The sequence below is a fragment of the Macadamia integrifolia genome, chromosome 5 (genome assembly GCF_013358625.1).
Source record: "Macadamia integrifolia cultivar HAES 741 chromosome 5, SCU_Mint_v3, whole genome shotgun sequence".
Lineage (NCBI taxonomy): Eukaryota > Viridiplantae > Streptophyta > Magnoliopsida > Proteales > Proteaceae > Macadamia > Macadamia integrifolia.
This window is the reverse complement of record NC_056561.1, coordinates 42,941,795-42,958,012: the sequence shown is the minus strand read 5'-3', so window position 1 is coordinate 42,958,012 and position 16,218 is coordinate 42,941,795. Positions and strand designations below refer to the sequence as shown.

The 16,218-nt window shown below is 37.4% G+C and overlaps 1 protein-coding gene across 4 annotated transcripts in view; it reads right to left on the bottom strand.

Moving 5' to 3' along the window:
- The window catches only part of LOC122078731 (uroporphyrinogen-III synthase, chloroplastic-like), a 29,895-nt gene extending 20,595 nt beyond the window's left edge, over nucleotides 1-9,300 (bottom strand). The window contains exons 1-2 of one of the 4 annotated variants that reach the window (XR_006140168.1): nucleotides 8,494-9,300; nucleotides 256-343 (exon numbers count right to left, since the gene is read on the bottom strand). Coding sequence is in view for 3 of the 4 variants with exons in the window: in XM_042644833.1 (XP_042500767.1) it covers nucleotides 256-343; nucleotides 8,494-8,694 (289 nt within the window). In the remaining variant the exon portion in view is untranslated. The remainder of the gene's footprint in view (nucleotides 1-255; nucleotides 344-8,493) is intronic. The other 3 variants (XM_042644833.1, XM_042644831.1, XM_042644832.1) reach the window with 3 other exon arrangements.
- Nucleotides 9,301-16,218: the final 6,918 nt, after the last annotated feature.

Here is a 16,218-nt window from a genome sequence, read left to right as displayed (position 1 = left end):
TTACAGATTTTTCTACATTCACAGTTTAAGGAAGAAATGTGAACGGCCAATCATTTCAACTTGTGGAAACTATTGAGATTAATAAAAAGTCATGGAAGCAACATGACCAACAGACCCCCCACCCAAAAAAAAAACTACTCATGCACCCACAGAAAAAGGCCTGAAGTTGGTATCAATCTGCACATGGAATAATGTCCAACATTAAATTCTTCCATACCACTATCAAGGTAACTTTCCACTTGAGTTGAAACCTACCACTTAAGACCGTAGAAAGCCTATCAAAATCAGGCCCTTTTATGTGCTGGATGAGAGGAAGTTCCAAGCAGTTAACACCATGTTTGTCCTGTAAAACAAACAATAGTGGATGTAATCCAACTCCCAGTCAAAATCAGTTTCATTGCAGCATCATTACATTTTGTGTGTGTGGGTTTTTTGGTGGTGGTGGTGGTAGTGGCGGCGGTGGTGATGGTGGCGGCGGCGGCGGCGGCGGTGGTGGTGGTGGTGGTGGTGGTGGTGGTGGTGGGTGGTGGGGGGGGGGGGGGGGATCGGATGGATCATAATTCTCATGGCTCAGAAATCTTTGGTTACCTATCCTATTGGTCAGTACATTTCTATTTCCCATCTTCTCACTTCTCTTCATAATTTTGCTTTATCTTTGACTTCCCAATCTAACTAAGTGATGCTAGTGGGATCATGAGGTTCAAGCAGCCACCAAGACTAAGAATGCTAATTTTACAACTTGGCAAAGAAGATGTAGAGGATCTTAATGGTATATTTTTTGAAAATGAAGCTAAAAAGATTGTGGGAAAAGCATGGGAGAAGAAATATGAAGATTTTTATTACAATCTGAGCACAAAGGAAGGACAAAAGCAATCTAAAATGAGGGAAAGGAAGAGCAGAGATCTCGACCATGTTACATGTATTAAAAGTGAAGATGGTAAAATACTATTTAAGGCATAAGAACATTAAGAAGAGATGAAAAGTTTATTTCTGCAGCCTATTAAATGGAGACGTTTAAAGTAATAGTGTCCCGGAAACCTACATTACCATTAAGACACCATTTGTCGTAGACATATAGGAAAAACCAAGGCATCTGAAGTAAAAGAAGCTTTAAGGAAGATGACAGTAGACAAGGCACGAGGCTTGGATGAGGTCCCAATAGAAGAGTGGAAGAGCTTAGGAATCTGTGGTTTATCTTGGCTAACCGCACAAGGAAAGTGCCAAATGGATGGAGGAGAAATATTGTGTTTCCAATTTATAAAAATAAAGATGATATTCAAAGCTGCAATAAATATGAAGGCATAAAAATAATGAGTCATACTTTGGCATTATGGAGATGGTTATTGAAACCCACATGAGAAAAGAAACTACTATTACAAATAACCAATTTGGTTTTATGCTATGAAGATCTATGATATAAGCTATTTACTTACTTAGGAAACTCATAGAAAGATTTAGATATTGCAAAAAAGATCTCCATATGGTCTTTATTGACCTAGAAAAAGCTTATGATAGACTCCCTAGAGAGTTAATATGGCAAATAATAGAGAAAAAAAATGTTTTAAGCAAATATGTGGACATAATTAAAGACATGTGACGTAGATTCATATTATGGGCCAGCATATCGCAGGAAGAAGCCCAGCCCAAAGGACCCCTATTGCCCCACTTAGATAAGTGGGTTAAGTAATTAAATAAGGGCCAATTGGGCCCATCGATTTCCTTATTTTAATTAAGCTGTTATTTAATTCAATAAAGGCCCATTGGGCCCATCGATTGTAATTTCCTATAGGGACCCTTAGTAAGTAGCTTACTCCATGTTGGAGTTATAGTCCCAGTCCTATCATGAGTCCAAGTCCTACTAGGTGTGTCTAGTCCTATTTGGAAACTAGCTCCTAGTTATGTTATGATTGATATTCTGCCCTCTTTAAATAGAGGAGCCTATGTACTCATAATTTCATATTTGGACAAAGAAAGTTTGCAATAAATTGCTTAGAACAGCTGGGATAGCTGTGGGTGAGAAGCCCAGGCTGAGATAGCCACTCCTCCCCCACTTTTCCCTTTGTTATTTACTCTCTAATCTCTGCAATCGATTCCCTGTTCTGTTTACTGTTGCTGCATTATTAAATTAATACCATTCAACTCTGTTCAAGAAGATCGACCAGCAAAGAGCACTCTTGTGTAGCCAATTGATCTCCCTTATTGCCTGTATTCTGGATCTGATCTGCTAATCCTTCGGAGGACTTATTCTACTGCCCAAGTGGACCACTCAACCCACATTGGAGGACTGTTTGAAGCTGCCATTATTGTTCCTGCAGAATTGTGATCAACTCTCTCTCCTAGGTCTGATTTCCACGAAAGTGAGTATCTCAACAACCCCTTGTCAAATGCTCCTCAAATTTTTAGGTTTTTGTACCCTCCCCAGAGACTGCCTTCGATCCAAGTTGCAGCCCATTCTGAGCTCTCCAGCTGAAATCGCACCCTCCTCTCTTTAAGGCTGCGCATGGTATTTTCTCTCTCCTGGCCGATTGTCTCTTTCTGGGTTTTTTTTCTTTGTTGGGTTGCTTTTATCTTGTGTGGGTTATTCCTGGGTTTTGCTTCTTTGTTTCTTAAGCATCTTTAAGTGCAATTTGTTAGTATTGGGTTACTAGTTGTGTTGTTTGGGATTATGCATTGTGGGGGTTAGCTTCTTGTAATCTACTCCTGTAGTAACATGTATGTATGATGGTGTGGTGACTAGTTGTAAGAATTGTGGGGTGTCAATATAGTGAATTCCCAATTACAATTGAGTTATATCAAGGATCAACTTTAAGCCCCTATTTGTTTACACTCATCATGGATGATTTAACCAAAGACATTCAAGATGAGGTTCTTTGGTGTATGCTTTTTGCTGATGATATTGTTTTGGTAGATGAGACAAAAGCATGGACTAACGCCAAGTTAGAGTTATTGAGATCAACCCTGGAATCAAAAGGTTTTAAGATAAGTAGAACGAAGACAAAGTATATGGTGTGTAACTTTAATTACAAGATGATGAATAATGAGATGGTGAAGACTGACGCAAGGGAGGTCCCGAGAAGTGATTATTTTAGGTATCTAGGCTCAATCATAATAAAGAAGGTGATCTAGAGCATGATGTTTCACAAAGAATTAAAATATGATGGATGAAGTGGAGAGATCCATACGGAGTGTTGTGTGATCGGCGTATTCCTTTAAAACTTAAAAGAAATTTTATAGTTTAATCATACAACTGGCTATGATGTATGATGCGGAATGTTCAGCACTAAAGAAGCATCAAGTAGATAAACTCAGTGTAGTGGAGATGAGGATGTTGAGATAGATGAGAGATAAAACTAGGAAAGATAAAGTAAGGAATGATAATCTTAGAGCTGGTCGGGGAACAGCTCCTATATATGATAAGTTACAAGAAAGTCATTTGAGATGGCATGGGCCGCATAGCCATAGTCAATAAAAGACTTTGGATGCTCCAGTACGGAGGACTGATTTGATTCAGATTAAAGGATCTAAAAGAGCTAGGGGCAAACCTAAAATGACCTTAGGAGAAGTGTTGAGGAAAGACATGCATAGCTTAGGCCTTGTATCAAGTATAACGTCGAATAGAGCTGGTTGGAGGGCAAGGATCCATGTAGCCGATCCCGTTTAGTTGGGATAAGGCTGAGTTATGATTTTTTTTTTTTTTTTTTTTTGTATCAAGAATGCTTTTCTGTAGGGCGATTTGTATAAGGAGGTATACATGGAGCAACCTCCTGGGTTGAAACAATCCCCAAGAACCTGGTTTTATAAATTTAGCAATGTTGTCACTAGCTATGGCTTCTTCTAATGATATTTAAATCATTCAGCTTTTGTTCATCATCAAGACTTTAAGGTGGTTGTACTGGTTATGTATGTCAAATTGTCAATCATATTATTGTTTCTGGTAATAACTTGTCTGTGATTGAACAAGTTAAATCTTAGTACAGCAACAATTCCAGATGAAAGATTAGGAGTTCTCAAATATTTTCTAGGTATTAAGGTGATTCACAGCACTAAAGGTGTAGTTGTCTCAGAGGAAATATGTTCTTGATCTTTTACTAAAACTAGAATATTAGGTTGTAAACCTATAGATACTCTGATGACAAAGAGTTTGCAGACGAACATCAGTATAGAAAATTAGTTAGCAAGCTCATTTACCTTACTGTTACCAGGCTTTACATTTCTTTTGTTGTTGGTGTGATTAGTCAACTTATGGAAACGTGTAAGAAGACTCATTGGGAGGCAACATGTTTTATCTTAAAGTCCCTTAAGGGTGCTCCTGGAAAGAACTCTGTATTGTTGTCATGGTCACACTGATATTGTTGGTTATTCTAATGCGGACTGAGCTGGTGTCGATGGTGATCAGAGATCTACTACTGGCTATTATACGTGTACTGGTAAAATCTAGTTACATAGAGAAGAAACCAACTACAATAGCTAGATCTAGTGCTGAAGTTGAGTATAGGGCCATGGCTCATACTCCAACTGAGTTGATGTGGCTGAAATCTTTTGTTTGAAAACTTGGTTTTTCAGTTGATAAACCCATTAATATGCATTGTGATAACCAGGTGGCTATCTACATTACCAATAATCCTGTGTTCCATAAGCAAACTAAACATATTGAGGTTGACTGTCATTATGTGCACGATGCTAACGTGAAGAAACTAATTTATACTCATTCGTTAGCTCTGGAAACTAACTTGGTGATATATTGACCAAAGCATTGCTTATACCTACCTTTCTTGGTGGTTGTTCTAAGTTGGGCATGGGTGATATATATGCTCCAGCTTGAGGGGTTTTAAGAAAGTTATGTCTGTGAACTACCAAAAGGGCCCATTTGGGAAGTTCTTTTATGTATTGTATGTGTGGGGGTATATCTGAACTTATTTATTATAACCAGAGGTATACTTGCTCATGGTAGGGCTAGACTACCTAACTGTGAACTCTTTTTTCTCTCCCATTTCTGTAGATAAGTCACTTAATGGGCTCATTTTATTGCAAATAAGCCTTGGGTTGGGTTATGTATGTGTTGGGCCTTTGATCCTATGGGGTTTTAATTGTAATGGGCCACTTTAATGGGCCTAAAATATAGGTAGAAAGTAAGAAAACGGGATTTAATTCATTAGTTTAGTTAGAGTCTTGTATTGAGTCTATTTCCTTTGTTTTTTCAGTTTCCTAGTCAGTTTATGCTTCCCAATTAGTTAAGGATTGGGTTAAGCCTTTCCTTTTTAGTGTATGAGTCAATTTTGAGTCTTCTATATAAGTTTATAAGGGGTTATAGCACTGAATAAGAATTTATTAATGAAAAAAAAAAAAAAAAAGATGGCTTATGCTATTGTGCTTTGGGATGCAGTTAGGTGAGATGCCTAGGTGAGATGCCTAAATCAGAAGGTGAAATGCCCATTCACTAATTCTTCTTCCCCCTTCTCAACCTTCGATTAAATTCTCTTTCTTTTCTTATTTTCCTTTAATTTGTTTGTTGTGAGAGAGTGTTTGAGAGCTAAAACCAAGCTTTTGGAGGACATCTTCTCTATTCAGCTAGAATTTTAGATCCTACTTGGGATCAAGATCACTTATGATTCTAGTTCTACATTATTTGGTATCAGAGCCTAGCCAGACCGAGGATGGAGCCACGTGAATATCGTGAGAAACTTTCTTCACACATCTTCCTTTAATGGATATATGAATTAGATATGTACTTTGACAACTACAACTTGACAGAAGCGCAACGGCTTCAATATGTTTGCTCCCAGATGAGTGATTGTGTTCGAATACAATGGAAAGTCCGTGAAAGGCAAGTTCAAGCTCAAGGGTGTGAGCCTAAAGCTTAGGACAAGATGCAATACGAGTTGATGGACATGTACCCATCTAAACGTGAATGAAGTATGTACTTCCTTCCACCAGAGTTCCCTCCAATTACGACCCAAAAGCCACCCACAAGTGACAAGAGCATGAAAGAATTGTTTGACCTTATAGCCATTATGTTGCAATAAATTGCAAAGTAGCAACAAGAGAAGACACCTCCAACAAATGAACTAGAGTCAAAAGTTGAGGTTAGTATTGAAGAAATTCCAACAATCCCTATTGTTATGGAAGAGCTAGTCATTGATGTTCCCATCAACAAGACTCATGTGGAAGAATTCGAAAGCAACTAGGTTGCCATAATGGACAATAAGGTTGAGACTGAGGAACTTAACATTACAACAACTGTGATGATTGTGAACAGCCAAGAGGAAGATCCTAAGGAGTTTGAGACTGAAATTGTGGAGGTCAAGAACAAAATGGTTGAAGGCGCTCATGTGGATGATCCCATGGATACATTTGAGGTTTTTGAAGCTGAGCATGTGGAGTTCGTGATCCTATTGAAGTATCTAGAAGATTGAGCTCCTCACATTCTAGACTACATCCTTATTATCAAAGAGCTATCTAAATTTTTCTACAGCTTGAAAAAGGACGTGCACTATGCTATAATCACCCTCACACTCTTGAAAATTTGAGGAAGAATTTTTTCTAAGAGTGGGTGAATTGATGTAGATAAGTCAATTAATGGGCTTATTTTATTGCAAATAAGCATTGGGTTGGGTTATGTATGTGTTGGGCCTTTGATCCCATGGGTTTTATTTGTAATGGGCTACTTTAATGGACCCAAAATATGGGTAGAAAGTAGGAAAACGGAATTTAATTCATTAGTTTAGTTAGAGTCCTGTTTTGAGTCTATTTCCTTTATTATTTCAGTTTTTTAGTCAATTTAGGTTTTCCAGTTAATTAGGGATTGGGTTAGGCCTTTCCGCTTTAATGTTTGAGTCAGTTTTGAGTCTTTTATATAAGTTTGCAAGGGGCTACAACATAGAACACGAATTTATTAATAAAAAAAAAGATGGCTTATGTTGTTGTACTGTGGGATGCAGTTGGGTGAGATGCCTAAACCTAAGGGTGAGATGCCCTAGGTGAAATGCCTAAACCTTCACAACCCTCCATCAAATGCTCTTCCTTTTTTTTTTATTTTCCTTTTGTTTGCTGTGAGAGAGTGTTTGAGAGCTAGAACTAGGCCTTTGGAGGGCATCCTCTCTATTAAGCCAGAATTTCAGATCCTACCCGGGATTAGGATCATGTGAGATTCTAGTTCTACATTACCCATTATCTCTTCTCCCTCTTCCTTACGCAGGTCCTGGTTCTAGTGTTTTTGGTATTGCAACAAACCCTAAATCCTTAACATTAATACCTTATAAAAGAGTAGTCGGCTAGGGCCTCACTTACTCAAATTGACTGACAAAACTAAAAGAGGATTCAAATTTTAGGGGTTCGTTCTTCTTTTTTATTTCATATACAAGTGTGGGGTTTGGCTTTTCTATTTGTTCTTCTATCGATGTAGTTTCTGGTTTGATTAAGATTTCAATTACAGTAATAACTACTTAACAGAGGGGTTTTAGCTGTTTATGATATCCTGCCAGATATAGGATTAGGTGGGGTCTACAAAAGCCCTAGTATGGTGTCTTCTATAGTCTGGTATTCTTCAGTTATAGTTACAGAAACACTAAACATCTGTAGAAGTTGATTTTTCCCTGAAAATATCTGGTCTTGATGCCACCACTTGCTATTTGTTTTATTCCTTTTGGCTGCTGCTACTCATTGTTTTTGGAATTGATCTTAGACCCAATGCTGCTGGATTTCATTATTCTCTTGGTGGACTGGTGTGTTCTTCTAAGTAATTAGCACAGTTGTTGAAAGGGATCTCAATTTCAAATTGTACCATCCACTGGTGAAGCCAAGTCCGGTCATTGTATCGTTCTTCATTACCTGATTGCAATTTGGCAGCCTGAGAAATACAGCTAGTCACTAAGCCACCAATTGGACTGGCAGTTTAAATGGCCCACTACTTCTGCTTTTGGAATCGTTGTCCAGTCTAGTTTATCATGTTAAGATTTCATTCCATTCTAGGCCTGTCAGATCAGGCTCGGTGTTGAGTTTCCCAGCATCAATCTTTAGGATAATATTTAATATATTCCAATGTCTAACGTAATTTTCAGAGAGACCCAGAAAAAGAGAGATTAAACCCAAAAACATAATGGTTCTCTCTTCCTCTTTGTCAAACACTTGATCAGAAGCAGTATTTCCCTAATCACTAAAACAGCTATTACTGCGAAATGTATAGGAGAGATAATTTGACGATATTTTCATTCATCAAAAAGACAGGATAAAACATTCTCTGTAGCAACTCGCTTTTGTTCACCGTTGTATTCGGAAAGAAAGCCAGACAAAATTACAGGAATACTAGAAGGAAAATGAAGAACAATTTGGAGCAGGAAAAAAAATACGAGAAACGTGAAGTCAAATTGTGACAACCGAATCAAAATACTGAACCAGTAAACTTCTCACGGAAACATTTTCATAAGAACAGGATTGAAAACCAAACGACAGAAACAAATCCAGTAAAGCAATTGAGATTAGTAGGAAAGAGGTTACCAGAGTAGTAATGAGTTTCTCATTCTTGCCACGTTCTCTCGTAACGACGACCTTCGGCTTCTGAGTAGAAAACGCACCAAATGAAGAAGAAGAAGAAGCTTGAACTCTGAAAGAGGAACAACCAAGTCTCTGATGAAGCTGCAACGGAAACGAACTAGGACTGGGAAGGAAAAACGAGGACCAAAGTGACAACCGAGCCATTGAGACTTGATACTACGTGTTGGGTAGACAGATTCACATCAACTTTAACACCGCCCCGCGGGGCCCCTTGTGGCCGTCTATCAAATCGTTCACAGCCACATTTGTATTCGCCCAAAGGAGAAAAATAAATGTGATCGTTTAGTACTTCACAGAAGGATCATAGATCTCTACCGTTTCTCGGTTTGTCTCCTTTTTTCCTTCCGTTCTTTCTTAGGGTTAATGGTTTAATGGCATTATCTGTCGTCTCTACGACGTCTCTGTGTATTTTCCGGCAACCTCCTGCATGAAGATTGAAGAAGAAGAAGATGGAGGTGATGGCGTTTTGCATTCCCCGTCGTTTATGCGTTTTCAGAAGAGCTTGTATCGATCGGCGAGAGCAGGAAAAGGAAAGACGGTTCCTTGTTTTCAATGCTCATTCGACCTCTCGACTCGTGGAAATAATCCTCCCTATCCACACATCCACCGACCATCATTACTGCACCATTTCTTTCCGCTTTCCCCACTCTTTATAATAAGAATTTGCAGTTTTGGGAGGGAGTTGAGGAAGCTGCTTCGGTGTTTCCCCATTTCAAAACATCCATAATCTAGCTCCCCCACCGTCAGCCAAACAAGGACCTGACTTTTTTTATTATTATTTTTTTTTTTAATCCGAAAATTATCTGGAATATCTACAACTGCCCACCGTTTGTTTGATGGAATTTTGATAGATTTAAGGGGTAGGATAATTTTTTTTTGGGTAGAAGGGGTGGAATAATTCGTACCTAACTTTTTTTCTTGGCCCACATGGACATCATTTTCCCCCATCTTAGAATTTACAATCATTCCTCTACACTTGGTTTATATTTACAAAAGCTTACCTAATTTTTATTTTTTTACTGAAACTCCCCTGTTTTTTTATTTTTACATCACTTTCTCCCCTACCCTTTTTAAATACCCAGATTACCCTTCCTTTTCACTTGTAACCTATTACACTTTTTTCAAATTGATTGGTTCAAAACATAGTTTGAATCAAACCACCAACAAGTTTTGTCTCATTCAATTATCAAGCATATTGTAAATTCAAAAAAGAATAATTTTGTATCTAATCTATATCTATATTGGTATCATATGTTCCAATCAGGTATCATACGTTTTTTAATTTTAGATTGCTAAATTTGTGATGATGGATGAGATAAAAAAAATTAATAATAATAAATAAACAACATCTCTGATGATTGGATTGGATATCTTTAAGGACACATCAGCTATGTCAATATCATTGATGATTGGATGAGAGAAAACTTCTAAGTGGTTTGGTTCAAACCATGTTTTGAAGCAATTAATTTGAAAAAAAATGTAATAGATTACAAGTGAAAATGAAAAGTAATCTGGGTATTTAAAAAGAGTAGGGAAGAAAGAGATGTAAGAATCAAAAAGCAGGGGAGTATCAGTAAAAAAGTAAAAGGTAGGGGAGTTTTAGTAAATATAGGCAAGTGTAAGGGAATGATCGTAAATTCCCCATTTTTTTATTTCTTAAGATTTTGCGAAAAGCAACCTTGAACCATCCGACATCGTCTCTACAACAGGTCTCAACCACAAACTCCCATCGTCCCACCACCGCTACACCTTTGAATCACCATCGACGACACCCTTGAGTCTCCATCGCCAAATTCACCGCCAAACATGAACCTCCATCGCCCACCATGCGCCCCTCCTACTCCCTCTCCATGTAATCCACACACCTTGAAAACAACCTAAAATCTCTCCATCTCGAGGCCACCTGAAATCCCTTCACCTCGAGGCCCTCCTGAACATGCCCTTGTAAAACCCACCTGTACATGCCCTGAACCTCCACCAATACACCCTCATCTTTCACCCTTCTCCTCAGCCAATAGCCCATGTTCTCCATACCTTAGCAACATCGGCATTTCCCTTCCTCCTCCTAGAACAGGTTCTTCTCCAAGATACTCTACTCCAACCCCTCTACCTTAAATCCCACCGCATCGCCTTCTCGCAAGAGAGAGAGAGAGAGAGAGAGAGAGAGAGTAACCTGATTGAGGTTGCGAGGAATGTCCAACGCAGGCAATGAAGAGCAGCCATTGGAAAGCAGATCGAGAGGGCAACAAAGGATCATGATTTGCAGTAAAGAAGAAGGGGGCGATAATCATGGACCCATCACACTTTTCTCTCTCTCCCCCGTCCCCTTTCAAGTTTTAACAAAAGGTGTAGGGTGTAGGAAAAGTCATGGGAACTCTTTTTTCCCATTCCTGTGGGTTACCCCATCACCATGTGGGTCTCAATCCCATAAGAATCTGTTACATACCTAACAACTTCTTCATTATTATTATTATTGTATTTGTATGTGGGTAGGAGTTATTGTCACGGTGGAGTGTTAAGTAGTTAATAGAAGTTGGTAAGTTAGTTGTAGTTAGAGATAAGTATGAAAGTGGAAGTAGTGGAGCGTAAATGGAGTGTATGGTATAAGTAACGTTTTGTAACTACTTGTTTATCCTATTTAATAGGAACTAATAGGGAATGGAAAGGAATGGAGAAATTATCCTAAATTATCTCTCTGGATTTATCTTGAGAAGATGCGGCTACCTCCCAATTAGCCAGACGTCAGGCTTCGTCCGTAAAGCTAAGAGGCAGGCACCTCCTAATTAGCCAAAACCCTACATTATCTCCCCTATTTTTTCTCTCTCTCTACTGTGCACATATCATCTAGTATCAGAGCATGGTCGATCCTATGACTATGGGTATGGATATTGAGATCATTGAAGCCATGCGTTAATCTATTCAGGACATGATGGTGATTTCTAATGAAACGCTTAGAACTTATCAACGTGTCCAAAAGAGTTTGGCTGAGTTGAGAAAGAAGAAGACGAAGAAGATGATGAAGAAAAAGAAACAAAAGGAGACAAAGAAGAAGTGGAAGAAGAAGAGGAAGAAGAAGATGATGATGAGGAAAAAGAAGCAAAAAGAAATGAAGAAAAAGAAGAAGAGAAATCTACCTATCATCAATTCCCTAAAGAAGATGCCCATTTTTACAACTAGATTCATGCGTCTCGAATTAACTATCCCATATTCATTTATTGTAACTTTTACTATCAAGATATGAGATCCCGGTGGTCCTTGAGGACAATGACAATTTGAGGGGGAAGGATTTTTACGTACTTAACACTTCCTCATTATTATTATTATTATTGTATTTGTATGTGGGTAGGAGTTATTACTACGGTGGAGTGTTAAGTAGTTAATAGAAGTTGGTAAGTTAGTAGTAGTTAGAGTTAAGTATGGAAGTGGAAGTAGTAGAGCGTAGATGGAGTGTATGGTGTAAGTAACGTTTGTAACTACTATTTAATAGGAACTAATATGGAATGGAAAGGAATGGAGAAATTATCCTAAATTATCTCTCTGGATTTATCTTGAGAAGATGCGGTTACCTCCCAATTAGCCAGACGTCCGGCTTCATCCATAAAGCCAAGAGGCAGGCCACCTCTTAATTAGCCAAAACCGTATATTATCTCCCCTATTTTCTCTTTTTTTTTTCTCTCTACTGTGCACATATCAGAATCCCACCCCAAAGTCCCTATTACACAAACAGGTCCTTAAAAAGAATGATTACATTATAAAGACTTGGGGTGTCAAAACCCAGCCCAAAGTGATAAATCTGATTAAAATCGATAGAAAAAACCTGGACAAACCAAAAGCAATCATTGTTAGATTGGTTTTAGACTGAGATATGTTGGGACTGATTAGAAATCGGGCCAAATCAAATCGACCAATAACTAAATCGAAACCAAGCTGAATGAAACCAAAAAAAAATATATGTGATTATAAAGTTAGAAAGAGGTGAATTGATTATTCATTTTTTACAATATCAGTGAGAATTTTTTTTTATTATAAGGAGAATTGTTACAAATCAATGAATATAAGGTTATGAATAGGAAAATTGATTTGTATATTGTAACAATGCTTCCATTGATCTCCTTATTTACTATACAAAATTAGTTGGATAGTAGGGTTCATTTTGTGATTTCAACATTAGTTATCTTCTTTGTAATTAATTATCCATTGGTTTCAATATTAGTTATCTTTCTCTTATAATGATAAAACATGATTTCATCACAAAGTTTAATTGATTTTGCAAAATCTTTCGTCAGTACAAGTTATGAATGAAAGATCTCATTATGGTTTAAGCCCAATAATAAACTTATCTAAATTGGTATTAACCCGATATTGAAAAATCGAAACCAAGTCGGACCAAAACCGAGATCGAAACCAGTCGAAAATCAAAATTCCTTAATGGATTGGTTTTGGTTTCTCTCATTCCTAAACCAAAACTGGTTCAGTTCTACCAATTTGAGAGGAGTCAGAATTAATATAAAAACTGAAGAGGTCCAAATCCCCACACAATCTTAAGCAATCTCTAAGGACTCTCAACTCGGCTATTAAATTTGTACAAACTCTATAATGTCTCCCCCACCACTAATACATGGATTCCCCTTACTTGCACCATGTACATTCAGTTTAAATGTTTAAGTTGACTAGTAAGAAGATTTAACTTAAATACTTGTAAAAAAAGTCATTTCTCAAGGAAAGATATTTTGAGAATTTAGTGGGATAAATGATCTCACGAATCCAATCTTTATTCCTCTCAGTGATGGTAGTTGCAGCATGAGAATTTTCACTATGTCTTCTATTCCTTCTCGCCATAACTCCCAAACAATAAATGTTGGCAATATGCTTATAACATATTTGCAAATACCTTTGACACCAACATGGACTGCCAATAAAGAATTCTAGTACTGAGCTCCTGAGTTGGAATAACATATATGTTCATTGTTCTTCCAAAAACATCCCAAACTTTAGAAGTGGTTGTGTGCACCAATAAAACATGGGTTTCCATTTCTTCCAAGGATCTCTACAACAAGAGCATTTTAACCATGATTTGCCACAGAAAAAAAGAAATCAACTTTGGGAGAGACTGACTTATTCCATATCCATTTAGTTCTAAGAACTTGAGGGGATTGAAATTGAATCTCATTCCATGCTAACTTAGAAAAATCTATCGCTCGCTGGGGTCCAAACCAATTTTTCGACTTTGCTTGATTGTAATGCTGGAATTGAGAATATTATCCCAGATCTTGGGGAAGTCAATAATACTCAGCTGGTATCGTTATCAGTTATGGACATTGCTAATACCAATATTGATTGGTTGATACTTCTGATCTGATACTAGTTTTTAAAACCCTAGGTTAATAGCTCACCCATCTTGGATCTCACTTAAGCTCATTTGCTAGAAATGACATAAGAAGTAAAGGTATGTTTGGTTTGTGCAGAAAAAAAAATGGATATAAGCAAAAATAATGATGAATAAAGCAAAAAACTAAATACTAAGTTTTACTTATGACACATGAAAGAGGAATTCCTTCAACGATGGCAATTATTGTGTTTGCATGAGTATCAAGGAATGATGCTCTTTAACATACTAGAGGAAGTAATGATACCCTTAGATTTGTAGGTGAATCCTTTATCATGGATGAAAGAAAACTTTCTCTAAAAACTTAGGGAGAGTTGGGCATGCTGTCAGCTTTCGATAAGCTAGTGGTACGCACCAATCACAGGGCTTGACACAGGATGGTAATGAGATATTTTTCAATGGTGAGGAGAGAGGATGACACATATTGGGCACCTTGACAATATGCGTGGCTTTTTTCCAAAAACTTATTTGTCCTTCTTTCTTGTCTATTTTTTCTTTTCTATCCATCTTTTATAGATCAAACATGCTCTTAAATGACATTAATTTTTGAAAAAAAATCTCTCTAACTAAGCTGCCTATGTGTCTATCTCCCTTCTCTATCGTCCTCGTCCCTATTCCTATTGACAAACCACCAAAGTGACCCTAATTGGTGCACCTTTTATGTCGTTTGCTCAGAAAATCCTCTTTCATTATTAAAATTTTTGTGATATGAAATTCAATTTACAAATATAAGTAAAAGAAATTGGGGAAAAAAAATAAAGACAATTTTTTTAATGAATGGGCCCTAAGATAATAAGTCGTTGCTTTTCCCAAATAGTAGAGTTGAAGAAAATTTTTTGCACCTTCTAACTAGTAAATTAGAAATGAATACAACAAATCATAATTAAAAAATCAGGTTTTTTGATTCAAGTCGCTCTCCTTGAAATCTGATACGAGTACTACAAGTCACATCACTTTTTTTTTTATTCCAAATCTAAGGATTTGATTGGTTATCGTTTTCCCATTTGATTTCCAATGTTCCAAAACGCCATCTCCAAGACCACTATATCTTTGGTGCTCTACAAGCATCGAATTGGAGTAATGCAAAGATCACCATGTTACAAAGATCTAAAGACCCCGATCGTCATGAACCCAAAACCACAAATCTGAAAAATCCATTGGTGTAAGATCCTTTGCAAAATGGAAGAGCAAAGCGAAACTTTTCAAAGATTTAACGTAATTAATTGCATCGCTTCAAACGTGATAGTAGATCGAAAAAGCAACACCCCAAATACCAAGCACTTGAGGAATGATATTGTCCCATGTGACCAATCAACGTCTGGCTAAGATTCGTTCTTACTTAAAAGTGGACAATCCATTTCATAAATCTTTACTACTAGGATTTTCTTTCAACTACCGACATAAACAAAAAAGATTAACCACTTGATCAATCGATCGATCGATTGATTAGATCAAGGGTTGGTATGGCCGGTACAAGGGCTAGTCCTTGAGTAAATATAATGTGTCCATGCTAAAATGACTTTTTATTTTGTTATTTATTTATTTTTTTTAAAGAGACCTAACCATATGACATTATGGGAACAAGAAAGGTAAGGACTCTCTAGTCTATACAATATCAATTAATTAAATGATATAAACTTCCCCGTTCCCCCAAAATCCTTGGGATATCCTCTACTTATAATAACAACCACTTCACAGTTCACTCTTATCCATCAACTGAAATCGAGTATAAAAATGAGAGAGCCATCCAGTAGACAGCCTGGCACCGACTTCCTCATGGGTTCTGCGTTAATTTAAAGGCCGAAGGATATCTCTTTGGGGTTATCAAAAGGGTGGTCTGAAGGGGAAAAAAAAATAATAGTAACAAATAATTTTAAAAAATAAAAAAGTTAAATATATGCTAATAAAAGGTGAAGACTAAAGAAGCCAACAAAGATGATTGATTTGCCTTAAATAAATAAATTAAAAGAAAATGATTGATTTGCCCTAGTAAAGGCTAACATGCAATGATATTAAACAGATATTAAATAATTAAAGTTGTCTGTTTTGGGAAATTTTCCAATGGAAGGGGGAGCAGGTAACGAAGTAGAATGACTGTATTACCCCCTCCCCCCGGGTAATTGCCGAACAATATGAAGTTCCGACTTCGGACATGGACTCTTGGAGTGCTGGTGATATGACGTCATGGCTTACGACACTCCATCATGCCATACAATGCATTTGGCTCCCATTTCACAATGAGGCCGATGGAGAGATGGAGAGATGGAGAGTTGGAGAGTCCC